The sequence below is a fragment of the Anabas testudineus genome, chromosome 6 (genome assembly GCF_900324465.2).
Source record: "Anabas testudineus chromosome 6, fAnaTes1.2, whole genome shotgun sequence".
In the NCBI taxonomy this organism is placed as follows: Eukaryota; Metazoa; Chordata; class Actinopteri; order Anabantiformes; family Anabantidae; genus Anabas; species Anabas testudineus.
The window spans coordinates 7,112,403-7,130,930 of record NC_046615.1 but is presented as its reverse complement, the minus strand read 5'-3'; the positions used below and the strand labels follow the sequence as shown (position 1 = coordinate 7,130,930).

The 18,528-nt window shown below is 44.0% G+C and overlaps 1 protein-coding gene across 1 annotated transcript; it reads left to right on the top strand.

The window, feature by feature from the left end:
- Positions 1-1,015: 1,015 nt before the first annotated feature.
- LOC113166060 (protein arginine N-methyltransferase 8-B) lies at positions 1,016-18,441 on the top strand. The gene is made up of 10 exons (XM_026365985.1): positions 1,016-1,090; positions 4,755-5,000; positions 6,411-6,566; positions 9,629-9,692; positions 10,387-10,529; positions 10,921-11,008; positions 12,234-12,349; positions 14,259-14,409; positions 17,033-17,154; positions 17,622-18,441. The coding sequence occupies exons 1-10, from the start codon at positions 1,022-1,024 to the stop codon at positions 17,703-17,705; spliced, it is 1,239 nt and encodes a 412-aa protein (XP_026221770.1). The 5' UTR covers positions 1,016-1,021; the 3' UTR covers positions 17,706-18,441.
- The last annotated feature ends 87 nt before the right edge of the window (positions 18,442-18,528 follow it).

The window sequence follows — 18,528 nt, the reverse complement described above, 5'->3', positions numbered from 1 at the left end:
GTCGTGTAATACAACAAGAGATTTCAGCAGACCACTCTGGTCAAATAAAGGTCAAAGGGGAAAAAAAACCCAGTGGAAGCACTGAAATTAATTTCCTTTGTAGAGGTAAAGCAGGGATGTCCAACAGCTGATAGAAGAGATGGGCATCAAGGAAAAAAGGGGTTTATTTGTATTCATCCTGGAGAGAGCAGAGCAGGTGAAGCAGATAATAGGCGTGCACACAGCTTCCAGCTCAGATATTGCCCCTCAGGCTAGTGGAGCAGGAGTGGTCGCCTCCCGTGCAACCTGAGCACAGAGCGTCCTCTCGCTTCGCGACACGCAGGACTCTGAACTTTCTCTGGAGAGGCGGCGTCCAGCACTTTGTGGAGACGGAGAGCGAAGAGAGAGGAGCCACGAGAGTTACATTAGAGATGATCAGTGGTGTGAGGAGGAGGGGGGGGGGGGCATAAATGGTGGCATGTGTTAATGTGAAAGTCATCGGGTTTCTGTGCGTGCGCTCGGCGACAAGTCTCTCCACTCAGCGAGGCGGCTGCGGGGCTATTTTTAGAAACAAGCGTTGCGGTAGAGGAATCAATCAAACCCGGCTAAACACAGAGTATTCATGACAGTCTGCTGCTGCTACAGCTGCGGGCTTCTGAGAGTCCCTATCCACGCTCGCCGGATCGTGGGATAGGATGCTGCATTGGTATCAGTTGAATCTCAGCTGTTGCCCGATGATGCCGAGCCTCCCCCTGCTCTCCAGGAACCGGTGGACTGCAAACTTTTGCGCCATGGAACCCGCTCGACTTTCTGGCAAGAGTGGCTGCAGTCTTTTTGGGACCCCGTGTACTTTTGTGTCCTTCCCCAGTCTTAGAATTTCTCAAGAACACAAACACTGCAGTTTGTGATGTGACTGATAAGAGTTATATTTGATGACAGAGAACTAAGGCAGCCTGGACACCGGGGAGGCGCATATTGTTCCCTCTTTACTTCTGTCAAGTGTGAGCAGGTTTTTTTTTTTTTTTTTTTTTTGCAGGCTCTTATGGGAATTAAGCACTCGTCCCGCTGCATGCTCCTCAGGAGAAAAATGGCGGAGTCTGAGAGCAGTGAGGTAAGTGTGAGAGACACCTTTGATTTCCCCTATTAAAACGAGGGTGCACGCTATTTCCTTTGGAGTTCTGCACCACGCAGCCCTGCATCTAGTAGAAGTTGCACCGCGGGCACAATGCAGGATAGTAAGACAGCAATCTGAGTAACAGGCTTCCTCTGTGCAAGGATGTGCAAAGCCCTTGTGCATTTTTGTGCAGAGCAGGCACCAGGCAAGTACTGTAAGTCAGTCCAGCATCGGGTGCACGTGGAAACGTCATGCGTCGCATTACCGGTCTCGTCTTCTAACCGCGGAGCTATGGCGGGCTAACAGCGTGGTTTCACTTGAATCCTAACTAACTGCTGCACTTGAACGGCCAGTTGCAGTGAAGGCTGTGGGTTTCTGTTGGTGCCATATTTGACTGCACGGGACAGGGCGCTGCTGCTTCACGCCGCGCCGACGTGGGGATTGCGTGCGCTGTCCAAGGTACTGCAGCACATTGCAGACGAAACGCTGGAGTGGAGAGAAAGGTTGCACTGAGTGATGTGTGGCGAAAGCATAAGATGCGTCGTCCAAATAGGTCCCGTCACAAGCCTTCAAACACCTTACCAGGCAGTTTACAAATGCACATTATGAGCCACATTCTGGATGTGGACACGTATCTATCCCGACTCATTGTGCAAATGAAATCAGCACCGCACCGCACAGCAACACGATCCCTGCGTTTTCACTGGGTCCTGGGCCACATCTGTATTCACAGTGTGGGCGGATACTGTAGGAGCAGTGCTGATCTATCTGGTAGTGATGCTTTAAAGATTCAAACACCCTGTGAAGTTGGAGACAGCCTCGCGCTGCTTTTGTTATACATTATTCATCACCAAAAAAAGTTCCCTCAAAGCAGGTTGATTCACGGGAGAATCCCTCCTCCTCAAACTCAGCTCCTTTCTATCAATATGTTTCCTGATTCCTGATACATCACACCACACAGGATGGAGCTGTTCCTTCCTTTGCTGCTCTCTGTTGTTATGTTGGAACATTTGCGCCATCAGAGGCGCCTAAGTGGCAAAATGGCAGCAGACCAAAGTGATTCTCTTTCCTGACTGTTGTGAAATAATCAATTAAGGGGTTGATTTTCTGTGACCTTAGAGTAAAAATCCCTCCCTGCTGTAATCTACCATAAGCATTTATCCACTAGTGCACCTGAGACATTGACACTGACCGCAGCATGTAACTGTATTCAAACGGGGGTCAACTTTAAAGGTCAGACAGGTACAAACTGACTGTGTGAGACCCCCCCCCCACCACATATACACACAAGTGTAACAAGTACCAAGTGACTGCCCTTCTCAAATCAAGTCACACCTCAGTGTAGACAGGAGCATTTGGTGTGAAATAGAAACTCAAACGTGTTTATCTGTCTGGAGAGTCAGAGAAAAGGACGTGTGCTACACTCTGTTTCCCGTGTCAGGGCATCTCAGCTAGTCTCTCTGCAGCTGCTCTGCTCTGCCTGTTCTGAACACTGTGTCTGGTTCACTCTGTGCCTTACTGATGCCCCGGAGCCATTTTCTTTGTATGCATTACAACTTTTGAAAAGTTTTTTTTTGCATCGGATTAAACCTGACAGGCTCTGCTTGTAAATATTGACTGTGTTGAAAACAGTGTTGGCTTGGAGCCAGCTGTTTTTTTGTAATTCTCTGCAGCCCTCGCACTTGGCGGAGTGCGTGGCCTCAGCTGCTAAAGAGAAACATTTGTTTGTCATCTCTGAAGGCTAAGTGAAGTATTGCATTACCTAAGAAAATCTTCAGCAGGTAAAACCTTATCTTGATGAACTAAATGATTAACACAGCGTGAGACTTCTCATCCTAGAAGACTCTATATGTCGATACCCTGCACCGTCCTGAGATGCTCCCTCTGAGGGATTAAGTTCAACATGTGGTCTTTTTCTGTTTAATCACAAGTTCCTCGCAAACCTTCATTAGGAGTCGGGTATTTCATCTAGTAACCAGACACGCCCTAAACTTTGACAAGCAGAGACACAAACGTCTCTCAGTATTATAAAAATAGAAGCTGTTATCAGTCAGGCGCTTCACTTGATTGAGAATGGCGCAGAGCTCAGTAAGCAAAGCAACTGTCGACCAAATGTCACAATCAAACGTCGCTCTGGTGGAATCCTACAACTGAACTAGAACCTCGCTCCGATTCAAAGCACTAATTGGTCACAAAGTCACAGCTCTGTGATAAAATCGTTTTTATATGTAACATGGAGTCATACATAAGGCTAGCTGGAAATAAAGGTTAATTACTCTAACTGTGGTTTTGGATTCGCATGATTAAACTAATAGGACAGAAGTGGGCAGGTCTGGTGGCCTGGCCGGCCACGCTGCTAGGACGACTTCTACATCTGATATTTAGCCTTCCCAGGTCAGCTTCAGCGTGAGAGCGCCCTGTTGTGACCAGGTATCTTCACACATCATTTTCCTGGTCACTGTGTCCTGGTCAGTGCCATTTAAGCCCAGCAGGAAGAGGGAGTGCCGAGATAAATAATGTATGGTGGCCGTTTTTAAAGGGACAGGTGCAGGTAGGAAGAAAAGGAGATGGAGAGAGCAAAAGGCAATCAACGTGCTCGGACGTGGAAAAATCAATGCTGCTGACAGAAATCCCACTTGACGTTCACTGCATCACACGGCGCTGTCACTGCAAGTCACAACCGTATGACTTCCTTGTCAGCTTATTATCCACCTCATTGACTGTGCTCCTAGACCTTTTTGAAGGAAACTTTGTGATATATAGTTAAAGAATAAGAAGTTGGACTTCTTCTTACTGCAGTGCGCTGTGATCCCGTGGCTAAGCTGAACATATCTCTGCTGCCCGAACATGGAAAGCTGCCTTTTGAAATGCCAGACAATGGGAACAAGACAATAGGTCATGTAAATGAAAGCTCTAAAAGATTCTGTAGCAGGATCAGTTTGGATAAATGCAGAATGAAAAGGCAACACCAGTAATGGAAAAAGTATTATACCCAAGATTAGAGGAAGTGAATGGTAAAAATATTCATGCCTATCAGTAGTCGTCTTTTCTTTCAGTTGAAATATTAAACACACCGACACTATAATGATATATAGCCATTTGGTATGTCCAAGAATGCCTCCTATTTGTGTCCTCTTTGCCAATTATTTCTCTTTTATTTTTAGAAGCCTGAAAGTTGGAATGAGAATAAACACCACAAAGGCTTCCTGGCTCGGTACTGGGATGCTGGGCATCCATTTTTTCAACCCTCTGTCTCTTTGTCTACATCACAGACAAACACACACACACAGACGGTTAGACCCTCCCAGCAGGCCTAAGAGGTGATAATCAGGGCAGTATGTGTGTGCCTTCTGTGCAGAGAAGAACTTTCTTGCTTTCTGCTGATGGACAGGCTGACTTCATACGAGTGATCAAAAGTTCCTCCAGACTCCGTGGCCTCTCTGGACTGCAGCAGCCAGCTGCATGAAACCGCAAACTGACAGATTAGCTGAGAGGCATAGAGCAGATGCAGCTGAAAACGTTAAGGGGAATGGCTGATGAGTCTAACCCAATTACTGGCCATGGATGCAAACCACACCTTGTCATTTCCTCTTGTTTCTTACTCCATAGTTAGTTTGACTGTGGCTTCGGCTTTAGTACGTTTCTTTCTCTCCTTTTCCAGCAGCCGCAGTTGCAGCCACAGCCGATCCGCATCATTCCATCCCAGTCGGCACAGCCCACCTCATTGCCCAAGCCTGTGCCTTCGATTCAGCCAGCCCCGCGGCCTCCTCTCCCGCCACACACGCCACATGCTGCCAGCCTCCCTAGCTGCCCGGGGCGGGGCAAGATGGCCAAGTTCCTTAACCCAGACGAGATGACGTCACGAGATTATTACTTTGATTCCTACGCCCATTTTGGTATCCACGAGGTAAGAACAATTAAAAACTTCCTTTCAGCCTCCACTTCCTGTATCGATTCTAGTTAGGAATGATGAGACAGATATTTGCCATGCACGATAACCAGCTTGAATGTCCTTCACAACTTTTATTGAAGCTCTGGGATAAACATGGGTTCTTCTGCTGCCCTCAGTTAATCCTTGTGTGATTCAGTGTTGACTAAAACAGAAAACGGTCAAGGACACTCTAGCCTTGGCCCATTTTTTGTGAAGAACAAGGCAATAAGGCAAAGATATTGGGTAAATTGTAGTATATATTTACACACACACACACACATTTAGTGTGTGACAAGCAACAGATAGAAATAATGTTATGTTTCAAACAGGGTTTTTTTAATTTACATTGATTTGACATTTTTAGATTGAAATTGTTTAACAAAAAAAAAAATATTTTTTTTTTTTGATACAGTACTAAATGCTAACAATTTATGTTTCACATTGCACATGATGTGGTTGTGGGGGATTAGAAGCCAGTCAGTCTTCAGAAGTGCACTTGTTAATGAGTGTAACTATTTTTAGTATGTTGAAGTCAAACCAGAAAACGTCTGTGCAACATCTAGCTGACTTTCACATGAATAATTATATTTGTCTTTTTGCTCTTCCATAATTGGCTAATGTAGATGATACAGTTATAACACAGACTTCCTGTTTGATCACTGGCATGGTTTCTCTTGGGGTTATCATCTGCCAGTCTCTTTAAAAGACATCCTGCAAGAGATGTCTGCCTGGGAGACTCAACTCAGGCAAGATGTCATACTTAAAGTCCGCACAGAGTCCGCACTTGTTGAAGAGCGGTGGCTGACCGGCACAGTTTTAATTAAGATATCACATTTTCCAGTCTTTATCGACACATTATTAAACATCCTGAATAATCTTTAATTCATATATCACATATCCAAGGTGTTATTTTCGTCTTTCCTCCTCCCTCAGGGTTCAGCTGCATTCTAAAGAGAGGAGAGAAAAGTATTACAGGCTATAAAGAAGAACACCTTCTTAGTGTGACCTATGAAATGAATTTTTGATATTTTTGGAATGTAGGTCAGGTGTATTTTTGTCATTTCCAAATACCCTTCTCACTTCTCGCTGTGACTTCTGAATATTCTTCTCTCTTCTCTCTTCTTACACATGCATACACACTGTCTCTGAGGGAGATGCAGACAGAAAAGAGGCTGTGGATCTGAATGTAGAACCATGTCTGAGACAGAACAGAGTAACTGTAGCTGAAGCCTGTATTTTTATTTGCTTTAACGCCAGCATCAGCACAAATCCAAGACCCCCTAATGTCCAGCCGGTGTTTTTAATTCAACTGAGCAAATTATCACCCTTCGCAGGGGTTCGCTGCGTCAGCATTTTCCTGATATGTTTTCTTATGTCCTAACCCAGGAGATGCTGAAAGATGAAGTGAGGACGCTCACCTACAGGAACTCCATGTACCACAACAAGCACGTCTTCAAGGACAAAATAGTGCTGGACGTCGGAAGCGGGACCGGCATCCTATCCATGTTTGCGGCTAAGGCGGGGGCAAAGCATGTGTATGGGGTAAGACGGGTTTCTTTTCAGTGGAGCATTATCGTGCTCACACCGCATGCACGGCCGGTTCTCTGCATCTCTGACTGTACGTACGTTCGAAACATTTTGGTCAGACTCCCAGTGATCTCTCAGGATTATCCTGTTTGGCGGGCAGGTGATAAAAGTGTGCGGCCTCCTCAGGCAGGTTGACAGGCTGAGCTCTAGCGATTTGAGAGCTCTTACTTTTATCGTGCACCCGAGCAGAAGTAATTGCTAGTCCGGGCATGTCTGAAAATACATGCTGGATACACACCACTAGCTGGGGACAACCACGTGGAACCTATTTTTGTATGGTGGCTCCAGACTGTGTATATTTGCTTCAGGGGTTGAAGGATTAACTTGGAATTGCCAAGAGACCTGTTCTGAGTTACTGGTTGGCATAATGTGTTTACGTGTGTGTGTGTGTGTGTGTGTGTGTGAGACTTTGCCTTGCGTCTGTTTTCTCCCTCCCTAACATCTTGTATTTGCACTGTAAACTGAAATATGACCACAGTTTGTGCTTCGCCTCACATCTGCGTTACTTCACACCATCTTGCAGGGCTGTAGCCACATAAACGAGACCGTGCACCAAAGTCCAGCACCTTTATCATACCTTACACTTATGAAAATCGATGTGTGAAAGATGGGCCTGTGAGGTGAAAGGACCGGGCTGTCGTCCAAAAAAAACATCGACCCACAACATGGATCTCAAGTCAAAAGAAAAATGAAAACTTCAATTTTGGATCAACAATGCACTGATGACTGACTCACGGCTGATACGTTCCACATGTGAGGACCAAATATTGCAATCAACATGTTTGATCCCGCATTAGTATCGGATAAGAAAATGGTTAACTTGAAAATGTAACTGTAGGTGTGAAAATGATGGAAACTGTTGTTTTTTGCCTGTTTCTTCATGATGCTTGAATATTTTCTTCACGTTTATGTAACAGACAGGTTCAGCAGAGTTGAACATTAATCTTCTCCATGTGTTTAGTCAAAGTTCAGATGCCTGTGTGCAATGAACTTTGGCAGGATCTCATTCAGCCTTCAACAAGGTCCCGTTCTACATCTCAAATAAAGCAAAACTTGACACAAAAAAGTCTTTAAAAATTTGAAGTGAATTTCAAATCCAACCTGGAAACTAGTGCCAAACTAAACTGACGTTAAGAGAGGTTAGTGCATTTACATTTGGCTCCTGTTTTATTGGAGTTATTTCCAGCTGACAGGTGAGGCAGAGGGCAGACGTGCCGTGAAATTCGGGCAAAGTTAGAAACTTGTACTTGCTGTGGGAGGACTACTGGGAGCCCACGGGGATGAGCGCCGTGACAGTGACTGCACCTGACACTAGTGAGAGGTGCAAGAAGCTCTGTGTGTGTGGAGGTGTTGACTTTAAGCACGCCTCGAGGGTTCAGTGCTCCCACTGAGGCATGGCTCTGACGGACACGTGGCTAATGGCTGTCTCTTCTCACAGAGCTTCAGAAAGAGGAGAGGAATCATTGCTAATTAGAAGGGCTGGCACTGGCATGACTGTTATCATACACCAACACTGCGGCATTAGACAGAGGTGGCCTGCGCACGTGTCCGTACACCTGGTGCAACATTTGGCATTGCAGTTTGTTTATGTAGCTGTGTGATGGCTGCACTTGCTGACCTGAGACAGCACGTGTGTCATATAATGCTGCAAGAAAAAGCAGAAATATACAAAAGTATTTTCATTAAAGGAAAAATACCTTCAAAATAAAACCCCTCACAGACCTCATTTTTCCCTGACAGTCTGAGGCACAGCTCAGTGCCTCTGCTTTTCAGTCCACCTACAAGCGTCCTAGCCTGGCCTAGCTTTTTAACAATCAAGTTCATTCAGAAGTCCTCTGCTTGATTAGCACCAGATGGATCTCTCTTGCACCATGAATAACTCTTCCCACCTCTGACAAAGAGTCCCTGGGTGGGTGGAACTCCACGCTCAGGTGAAAATCTATACTCTCAGACTCCCTCAAGCTGTAAGAGCCTGGTATCGACAAATGCCTTCTGCTGAATTATGCCCTAATTCTGTTTGAGAGCTGCTTACTAGAAGTGCGCAGCTTTTATTCTGATGAATGAAGGGGCTTTAATATGTTTTAACCATGTTACAGCTGGCACCTCAATAAATCAGGCACGGGCCCTGCAGTGGTGGGAAGAACGGGAAGCGCAAAATATGGCAGGCTGGATTCCAGAAAATGAGCACATAAAAGAAAAATAACGAGAGGGCATGGATGGAGGCACAGGGATTTCAGGAGGAAGAGAGGAGAGAAATGGGAGTGAAGCAGCGAGATAAGGATAATTTAAAAGAATTTAAAATGTCAAAAGAGTAATGAGAGTAGAAGTTGAAGGTCCCATCAGGGCTGAATGCATGATTGCAGCTGAGCAGTAACTAATCTTCAGCTTAATTACTTAAAGTAAGATGCTCTGGCAGCATTTCAGGGACTCTCACAGAGGCCGGCCACCTTGTAAATTGTATTCCTTAATATTCTTTTAACATCTACGATTTTCAGCTTTACTCCAGGACACTGCCAGATAAACCTTAGTGCACAGTGTCAGATGTTAATCCCTCCCTTGCAAGTTACCGGCTGCAGTCCGGTTCAAGAAAACTACTTATTGCTATCAAACTTTGCAGACAAAAAACCCCTGATATCAAGCTTTTATAAAATCAAAGCTAGCTGGCTCCTGTATCTCACTTCCTCCCTGTTGTATATCCAGCTGTCCAACAGTTGCAGTGGGGTTCGTTTAAAACACAAAGCTGACCACAAGGGGTTTCACCATCAGCTTAAATACACTTTTTAGCTTTGCCAACCATGTGTAAGCATCCTGTGTTTTATTCAGGACTGGAATTGAATCCGCAGAGAGATCCAAAACAAAGATGACCTTGGTTTCTATCCCACAGAGAACCTTATGCGTGGCTGCAGTGTTGGACAGAAAAGATTCAAAAAATAAAGACTGAAAAAAAGGAATTCTTCCCTAAATATCACAGCCCTTCATCCGTCGCCCGTTAATTACTTTTTCCTTTTTTCCCCCAGATTGAATGTTCCAGCATATCAGAGTACTCCGAGAGGATCATCAAGTCCAACCACCTCGACAGCGGTAAGAGCTGCAGCTGTTCCTCCTCTCGCCATTCTGATGGTAGTGACGGCACCTTTGAACGATAGCTAATGTGGGATGATGGTGAAATTCACAATCGGTATCGACCATTTAGCACTTTTACTCTGGATTTTGCTTCAAAGTGTATGTTTTTAAAATTTACTGCTAAGCTACTGGCTATGTATCTACCAAATAATGACTCCACAAACCATCCTGTCAGCAGATGTTCTATCTATAAACCTCTGAATATCAAGTATTACAAAGAAGCTGAGAAATGAGTCAACACTTATAAGCAGAATGAGATCACCAGCTGGAGCAACAGAATACATGTCATCCTGACAGACGCGTGTCACCAGGGACACTTTTCAATAGCTTCTTGCCAGAGAAGAATAAACAAAGCTGAAGTCAGCTGATCCCAGACAGGGCAAAGATCCACTGCTCCACTGTAAAGCATCATCGCTGCCATGGCTCCACGTACTTTCCTGAATGAACTGACATCTTTCTTGCTTTGTCTATGTCATATAAAATACACAAAGCCATGATCTGTTATTGGTGGGAATTGTCATTTGCTATGTTGGTTACAAAATCATGGCAATGACACCAGTTGCTTACTTACATGGAGCTTTACAGTACATCTGAATATATTATATTAATCCTCTTTATTAGTCTAAAATTATTTGTCCATTTTGCGTTTCAGTGATCACCATCTTCAAAGGCAAAGTGGAGGAAGTGGAGCTTCCTGTGGAGAAGGTTGACATCATAATATCTGAGTGGATGGGCTACTGCCTCTTCTACGAGTCCATGCTCAACACCGTCATCTTTGCCAGGGACAAGTGGCTGGTAATGTGATGTGTGCTGTTTATGTATTTGAGTGTGTGTGCTATGTTACAGACGTGATTGTAGTGATTCAGCGCATAATACAACAACACACCAGCAAAACATATTCTATTGTGATTTGAACTGTTTATTAATGTTCTAATCATAATCAGTGGAATAATTACAGTATACGGATGATGTTAGATAATATTTTGTTACTGGAAAATAGTAGTTACACTCTCACTCTGTAGTAATACATTATGAACTGCTGCTACTTTTAGAGAACTAGAAAGCTAAATAATTTAACCTTCCATTTGTCTGACGAATGAAATGGCACCATCTGTGAAATCTAGCTCTTTTATAATGTGCTCAGAATTAATTGCTGAGTTATTTCCTTGCTTCACTTCCCAAACAGAAACCTGGCGGATTAATGTTTCCTGATCGTGCCTCTCTGTATGTGGTGGCCATAGAAGACAGGCAGTATAAAGACTTCAAGATACATTGTAAGTTCAGCGAGAGAGTGTTTTTCTTTTACTTTTTATGTTGGGCTTAATACAATGTGTGTATTACCTGGACCTGGATTGTGAAATGCCACTTACACGCACCGTGTCTAGTGTACTCTGTGCACCTCTCCAACCAAGATTATGTCTCTACATTATATAACTGATGCGTGCATGTAGCACCCCATCCACCCATTTGCACTGAGCTCGCACAAATGTGGCTGCACTCACACAGTACACAAGCCTTACAACTCTGCAAATGATTTTGAACTTTTCCTCAGGCATCACACTGGGGGCGATAATTGATACCGTAAGTCAACAAGTCTCTCCATCACTGTATCAGCCCACTCTAAACCTGCCAGGAGGACTGTGGGCGATGTTTTGTTGCTGGACACAAAGCATAAGAATAGAGCCAAAGTCAGTATTAAGCCAGTGCACAACCTAGATGACAGCAGTCAAACTGAACAATAGCCCATAGGCCTCCTACTCACACGCCCCCATACATCTGGGAAATTATGAAAAACCCCAGCACACCAGATAATATCCATACAAAGTCATATCACACTGTCTTATTCCGCTGTAAAGCTTTCATATCATGTCTGAAGTTACACCACGAACTTCTTTCCCTGTAGACAATTAGCCACAGATGACCTTTACACGTGCGTCATCGTGGCATTGTGAAGCACCCCAGCATGCTGTGGTCATTAGAGCCACTCTGTGCCGAACACTGCTTTAGTTTAGCAGGCAGCGAGAAATGCAAATACAGAACATTATAAAAGTCCCCAGTGGTTTGTGACCTGTTCATTATCACCAGTTCTCCGATGCACTCAAGTAGCACTTTCCTCTCGGGTCACGATAGAGATGTTTGCTCACACGTTATCCTAAGGAGCGTAATGAATAATGCATGGTGGTGATTTAGCCCATAAGCTGCAAGGATGTCCAAGGCAAGTGGAGTGGAGCCTGTTTCTAAGGGGTCTTGAGATTATAAATCATCGCTGAATGCAAGGTGACCTTTATCTGTTAAAATTAAAACTGTAATGACCGAAATGACAGGATGTTTAACTGTAGGGTCACAGACCAGGCTTTTCTGACACGCTCTGTGATGTTGCACAGCTGCAGTCAACCCATTTACACCTTTCCATCTTAGGAAGTGAACAGACATTTGAATGTAAATGCTTCATATGTTTCTATTTTACTAATGCTAACTTCGTAATGCTATATTTACCAGGGTGGGAGAATGTATATGGCTTCGACATGACCTGTATCCGTAACGTGGCCATGAAGGAACCATTAGTGGACGTAGTGGACCCAAAGCAGGTGGTGACAAACTCCTGCCTGGTCAAGGTTAGTAAAATGCTGCTATGATGGATATGATGTGTTCATCAGAAAGCCTGAGAAAAAGTCAGCTGTGGACTCAATGCATTACAGAATTGATTCAATATTTTGTCATAATGCAACGCGGTATTGATCTGCAGCTTCATCATTGCACGACTTTTTTCGTGGCGTGTAATCAATATGGTTTCAGGCAGCATGTGGAAAACTGAGCGCCTGTTATGCACCAAAGCCACTGATGTCCACCGGTAACAGCAAAAGATTATCAAGTTTATCCCGGCTCCTACTGTGGCTGTGTTTCTGAGGCTGATATTGATATTAACTTTTAACAAAATCTAAACGGAAATTGTGTTAAAAAATAAAAACATAACTATTTCAGTGATAAATAAACCCAGATTAAACAAACTACTGAGAGACACTGACTGATCAGTGTACATATTGTCCAACATGCTGTCACTGTCTGACTTCAACCTGTGGCTGTTGGCCCTGTCTGTGCCTTTCACTTTGTGGATTAGACTGATTAAGCGGCTGTGCCATGCATGTCAATAGCTGCCCGTCTAGGCTTCCTGATTGTGCTCCTAGTCACAGTGACCTTCTTATTGGTGGCTCTAATTAGACGGCTCTGCCCTGTCTCACCTCTGTCCTTGTGGAAAATTGCCCTGCAATCATATCTTTCTGACTTCAGTGTTACTTTTCCAGGCTGTTGATTGCAAACTACCTGGCTTTGGTTTTCTTTGGTATCAGAGAGCCTGGCATTTTTAAGTGAGATACAGTACAATATAAAAGCAACAAAGATGTTAGCTATGAGGGTTTAATATAATAAAAAATCTATGAAGGTGGTGGGAATGCTGCTTGCCTTTGGAGAATGATACACTCATAAGCTTTATTGCCTTTAAATTCATTACTGAATGACCTCATTAAGGTTGGAAAGCAGCAGAGGAGCACACACAGGATCTCATGTAGAGTAATTGCAGGTTATGGCACAGTGGTGGGGTGTTAAGCGCTGTTGCCTCTCAGGTAAAATGACCTCATTTTAACTCAGCCAACTAGTTGTCTTTCTGTGTGGGTTTTGGATGTTCTCCCTTTGCCTGCATGGGTGTTCTCCAGGTACTTGCCTTCCTCCCACAATCCAAAGACAGTTAAGTTAATGTCAGCCCTGAGATAGACTGGCAACCTATCCCGAGTGGATAGGTTGCCAGATATGACAGTTGGGATAGACTCCAGCAACCCTGTGACCTTTAAAGGAAAAAAGGTTAAGATGAATGGTTGTGGTTATGATGGATAGGGTTGATAAAAAAAAAAAAGGAGAGAGAAGTTTTAAGAAGTTTAGGCTACATGTTCAGATGAAACATCTGGTAAATGTGCTTATGAGGTTGATACTTTTTAAAGACATCAGACCATCATGGACAAGGTTGCGTTGGGCAGTGTAGAGGAGAGACCAGGCTCATTGCTCCATAGCTAATGTGGCATTTGGCACCAAGGTCAGCAAGATTGGGAATTTCTTTTAGCACGGTACATGAAACAACGTGTATTACATCTCTGCCTACGTGGTTACCCTGGAGAGTAGATTTGGTGAACTTGGTGAACTGAACTCCCCCTCTGTCATCAAAAATAACATATTATATATAATACGTTATATAAAATTAACGTATTATAGATCTTGTTTATCGCTGAAATTAATGTTAGCTTGACATTTCCTTATCTTTGCTTAAAGTTACCAGTTCCAGATGGTAGTTTCATATGTTTTCTCTCATTTAACTCTTGGCAAGAAAGTAAATGACGATGTTTGCAGAAAAATTCAAAATATTCCTATAACATGGAATAAGGACTAGAGAGAGAGAGAGAGAGAGAGAGCTTAAGATACTGTAACTAATGGCTTGTGTCTAAGACCTCTCAAGAGACTGTGTCTGTACTCTTACAGGAAGTGGATATCTACACAGTAAAGACTGAGGACCTCTCATTCACGTCAGCATTCTGTCTTCAGATCCAGAGGAACGATTACATCCATGCACTCGTCACCTACTTCAACATAGAGTTCACCAAGTGTCACAAGAAAACCGGGTTTTCTACTGGTAAGACGCTTCACACACTGACATGGGCTTATTTAACCGCAGCTATAAAGCATTGAATCTGCACTATGATTATTATAGTGATAGTTTTAATCATTTCAACTTTGTGTGTCTGTTTTTGTTTTTTTTTTATATCTGCCTCATGAGGAACACTTTAGCAATAAAACAGCACCCTCAGGAGCTCAGATTTTGCATCTGTCTGACACTGCAGCGCTGTGGAACTTTTACTGAAGCTGTGGGAGCTCTTGGTCCAACAATAACATGCTCTCTTCCACTGATGGTTTCAGTGAGCCCTGTACAGATGAAATGTGTATTGTAAAAGAAACCTTCTGATCCTCAGCAAGGGAACAACAGAAATCTGTAGATTTCACATTACAAAAACGTTAAATGAAACAGCCTATATTTAATTACATATTAACCTCATGTGAGCACCTCTGATCAAATAAAACTGCTCAACAGGATCATTTTAAATTTAGCTTTCTTTACGAGAGCTGATGTTCTTCACCGCTCCGAGTTACAGCGAGCTGTAGTGTAGCTAAACTGGAAGCAGGGAGAAACAGTGGTCCTGATGGCGTTTTGTCCGAAGCAGGACAAAAGCATTTTTGAATGTTATAGGTGCAGGTAGACACATCTGTTACCCTTAAAGAGAGCCAGTGGTCCTCCTTTAGGTTTACGATAATCTCTGCGCTGCGGCGGGTAGATGTGAGAGTTGTATCAATCTTCCCATCTTACTTCCAGCACGGAAAGGGAATAAGTATATTTTGGCTACGACCACTCGAGAAATAAACAAGCGCTGCTGGTTGCAAAAACCTTACTACGCTGCACGTGGCGCAAGGAAGAGAGCGAGAGAACATGACAGGGTTTTTGCTTGGCGTGTTTCCTATAAACTGAATTGAAATTCACTTTATTGGACAGACAGAAACGTCCAGAAACGAACATCTTATGTGAGGATGCAATACTGACAGGCCTCTGAAATCCAATCCCTCAGCTGCAGGACAACTTCACAAGGCACTTGCATTATTAATCCAGTTGAAGTAAGTCAGGGGTGAAAGGACCAAAACGTCAAAGATTCAAATCACTTGACCTTAACCTTCCTAGCTGATTACTGGGGATTACTAGTGTCTGTGTTTAGACAGGTCATGGGGAGGTTACATAGATGACTGTCAAATTTCAAAAGCATCTGTCCCAGTGTATTAGAGCAGTTCAGATCAGGCTGAATGAATGATCCAAATGGCAGTGACTTTAAATGGATAGACGCTGTTGTGTCAAGATCTGTGTGTGACTGACCTCTAGTGGTGATAGGGAGAAAGACGTCTTATTAGAAATGCCATCAGTTCAAATGAGATGTAAAGCAGAGTACAAACAACCCAGGTGATCAGTTAGATACGTTACATTTTGATTTGTAATTGACTTGTCATCATAAGCTTTGTATCCTGTAAACATATTAAATAAGTAAATGGGTAAAACACAGCCTGTCCTAACCTCAGCCTTTTCGGCCCTACCCACTTTCCTTCTATGGATTTTCTGTAACTTTGTCTGTCAAGCAAGTTTTTCCAGTGCCTGAAGACTCCTTGTCTGCCAAAACTTACAGATACAGATCTAAACTTACACACACACACACACACACGAGCCAGTGTGCCATTGATTTCCCATACAGTCATGGAAGACAGACAGTGATATTACACACACACACACACACACGCGCGCACGCAAACACTTTCCCAGCCAGTGAGGAAAAAAAAGCAAGCCGGGGTCACAGAATACATTTCATTTTGGCCAGTAGAAATGCTATCTCATCCAATGAATTTGCATAAGAAACACAGCCAGCTTGTCAGTGTCTTTATTGAACTATGCCAAAAGAGAGAGAGAGAGAGGGAGGGAGGAGGGAGGAGGGAGGAGGGAGGGCCAAGTCATGCTGATTGGCAGCATCTTTTATGTATGGACTTACAAAGAGCTTGTCTATAAAGGCAGAGCCTCCAAGGCTCCCCCAGGACAGCTGGCAGAAATGCGATTTAAGTGCTGTTGACCTTTTGAATCTCTGCCAAGTGATCAGTGATCACTTGGAGCACCGGGGGAACGCTCACATTTTGTTTTGGGGCTGGGGTGTCAGCTCGTACCCGTCCGTGTTTCCATGCACATGTGTACACACAGGCTGATGTAGAAAAAGCGAAGTGAAGCGGCGATGTAAGAAGACTGACTCGAGCAGCAGCGGGAGAGGTCGTGAAGGCATTGACAGGCATTTTCTGCCTTTTACTTCAGCGCCCTCATCTTGAACTCGAGTGGGGCTCCTTGCTCTTTTCGCCCCGGCAGCTTCACAAATGGGAGGACATTGACTCAGCTCTCTGCCTCCGCTCTTTCTCTGTGCAGTTACTGTGTGTTCTCTACCTGACATTCACATCAGAGAGAGGCTGTATAGGTATGGCGGCCCTCCTCTATTAACCACATGATGGACTGACAATCTGTCTTCTGCACAGTGTAGGCTGTCACACACATCAGATCTCTGGCAATATGGAAGAGGATTAACCAATAGAGACATGTCAGGAACTGTATCAGTGATACTGGGATGACCACTACTGATACTAACGTACTTAAACGTTGTGTGTGTGTGTGTGTGTGTGTATCTTAGCTCCAGATGCTCCGTACACCCACTGGAAGCAGACAGTGTTTTATCTGGAGGACTACTTGACGGTGCGAAGAGGAGAAGAGATTATTGGCAGCATTGCAATGAAGCCCAATGAGAAGAATATTGTGAGTATTCATAGTCAATTATTCATATTGTGTTTGTGGAAATGTTAACCAGCGACTAGAGACATCTGCTTTTGATCACTTGGGTTCTCAACTTTATTTATAGCCACGTGCGGTAGCTCAGAAATGACTAATTTCCTGCTCTGCCTGTCCACGGCAGGTTGTTTTCACCTCTGTGTTGGACAGCGGTCAAGCGAGCAGCAGCAGCAGCAGTGCAGTGTTTTCCAGACTAACAATGACAGATTGTATTGTTGACCTTGACAGTGTCCCCTCCTGCCTCTCTGGGAAAGGAGAAGCAGAGCTGGCGTCCTCCTGTTGTCTGACACAAACAGTCTGTGCTTATTTAACACCATGTTCTGCTGCTCTCAGACCAAAATGGAAAATGTGATAGTACTTTCTAATGTCTTACATTCCCCCACCCCCCACACCTTCCTGTTTTTTTTCTCCTTTGTCTCTCCGTTCATGTGCAGCGTGACTTGGACTTCACCTTCGAGCTGGATTTCAAAGGCCAGCTGTGCGAAGCAGCCATATCTCACGACTACAAGATGCGTTAAGCTTGATTTAGGGGACCTTGGTGCCGCAGCGAGTGCAAACACCCACGACCACGAGAGGGAGACAGAGACACTCCCATGACCACAGGGAAACTATTGTGTGATGTAGAAGAGAGACCAGGCCAAAGACCAGGCAGAGGTAGCCCATTGATCACTACTGTCACTGCAGTGTACGGCGATGGTGGGAAGTTACTGATACTGACTGTTACACTGTTCTGAATGTAACACTGACAAAAAGAGGTCAGGAATATTCTCCAGTTTCGATGAATGTCATTGATTAGTGATGTATGTATATGTGAGATGGAGTGACGTACCTGTGTGTTTTGTTCAGTATTCATTTTCCATAATTACTTGGTCCTTATGGAGGAATAGTTGCCATTTTTTCCAGCACAGTAGAACTAATCTAATGAATTAAGGTGTTGTTCACATTCTGTTATAAATAGACAATAAATTTAAGGTGTAGTTCTTATGTCATGTACTGTACTGTAGGGAATAATTATCAGTGAAGCAGTTTCATTTAGAGCTGTATTCATTTATCAATGCTGGATAATTTAACACCACAGCCAAGGAGAAACCTGCGTAGGTACGTGTACAACTATGTGTAATGTGAAAGGTAATGTGTTTGCGTAGTTGGTGTACTAGTTGCTTTCTGTGCGTGTGTAGCAGAAGCTCACACTGTTACAAAGACTGGACTCGAGACGTGACCTGTGTCGTCGGTCTGAGCTGTGATGTTGACATGCCAATAACATACCTTCCCCATCCCTATGCCTTGACCAAGTGCCGAAGTATACCTAGTTCTTTTCCCCACTGCTGCATTTAGAGTTCT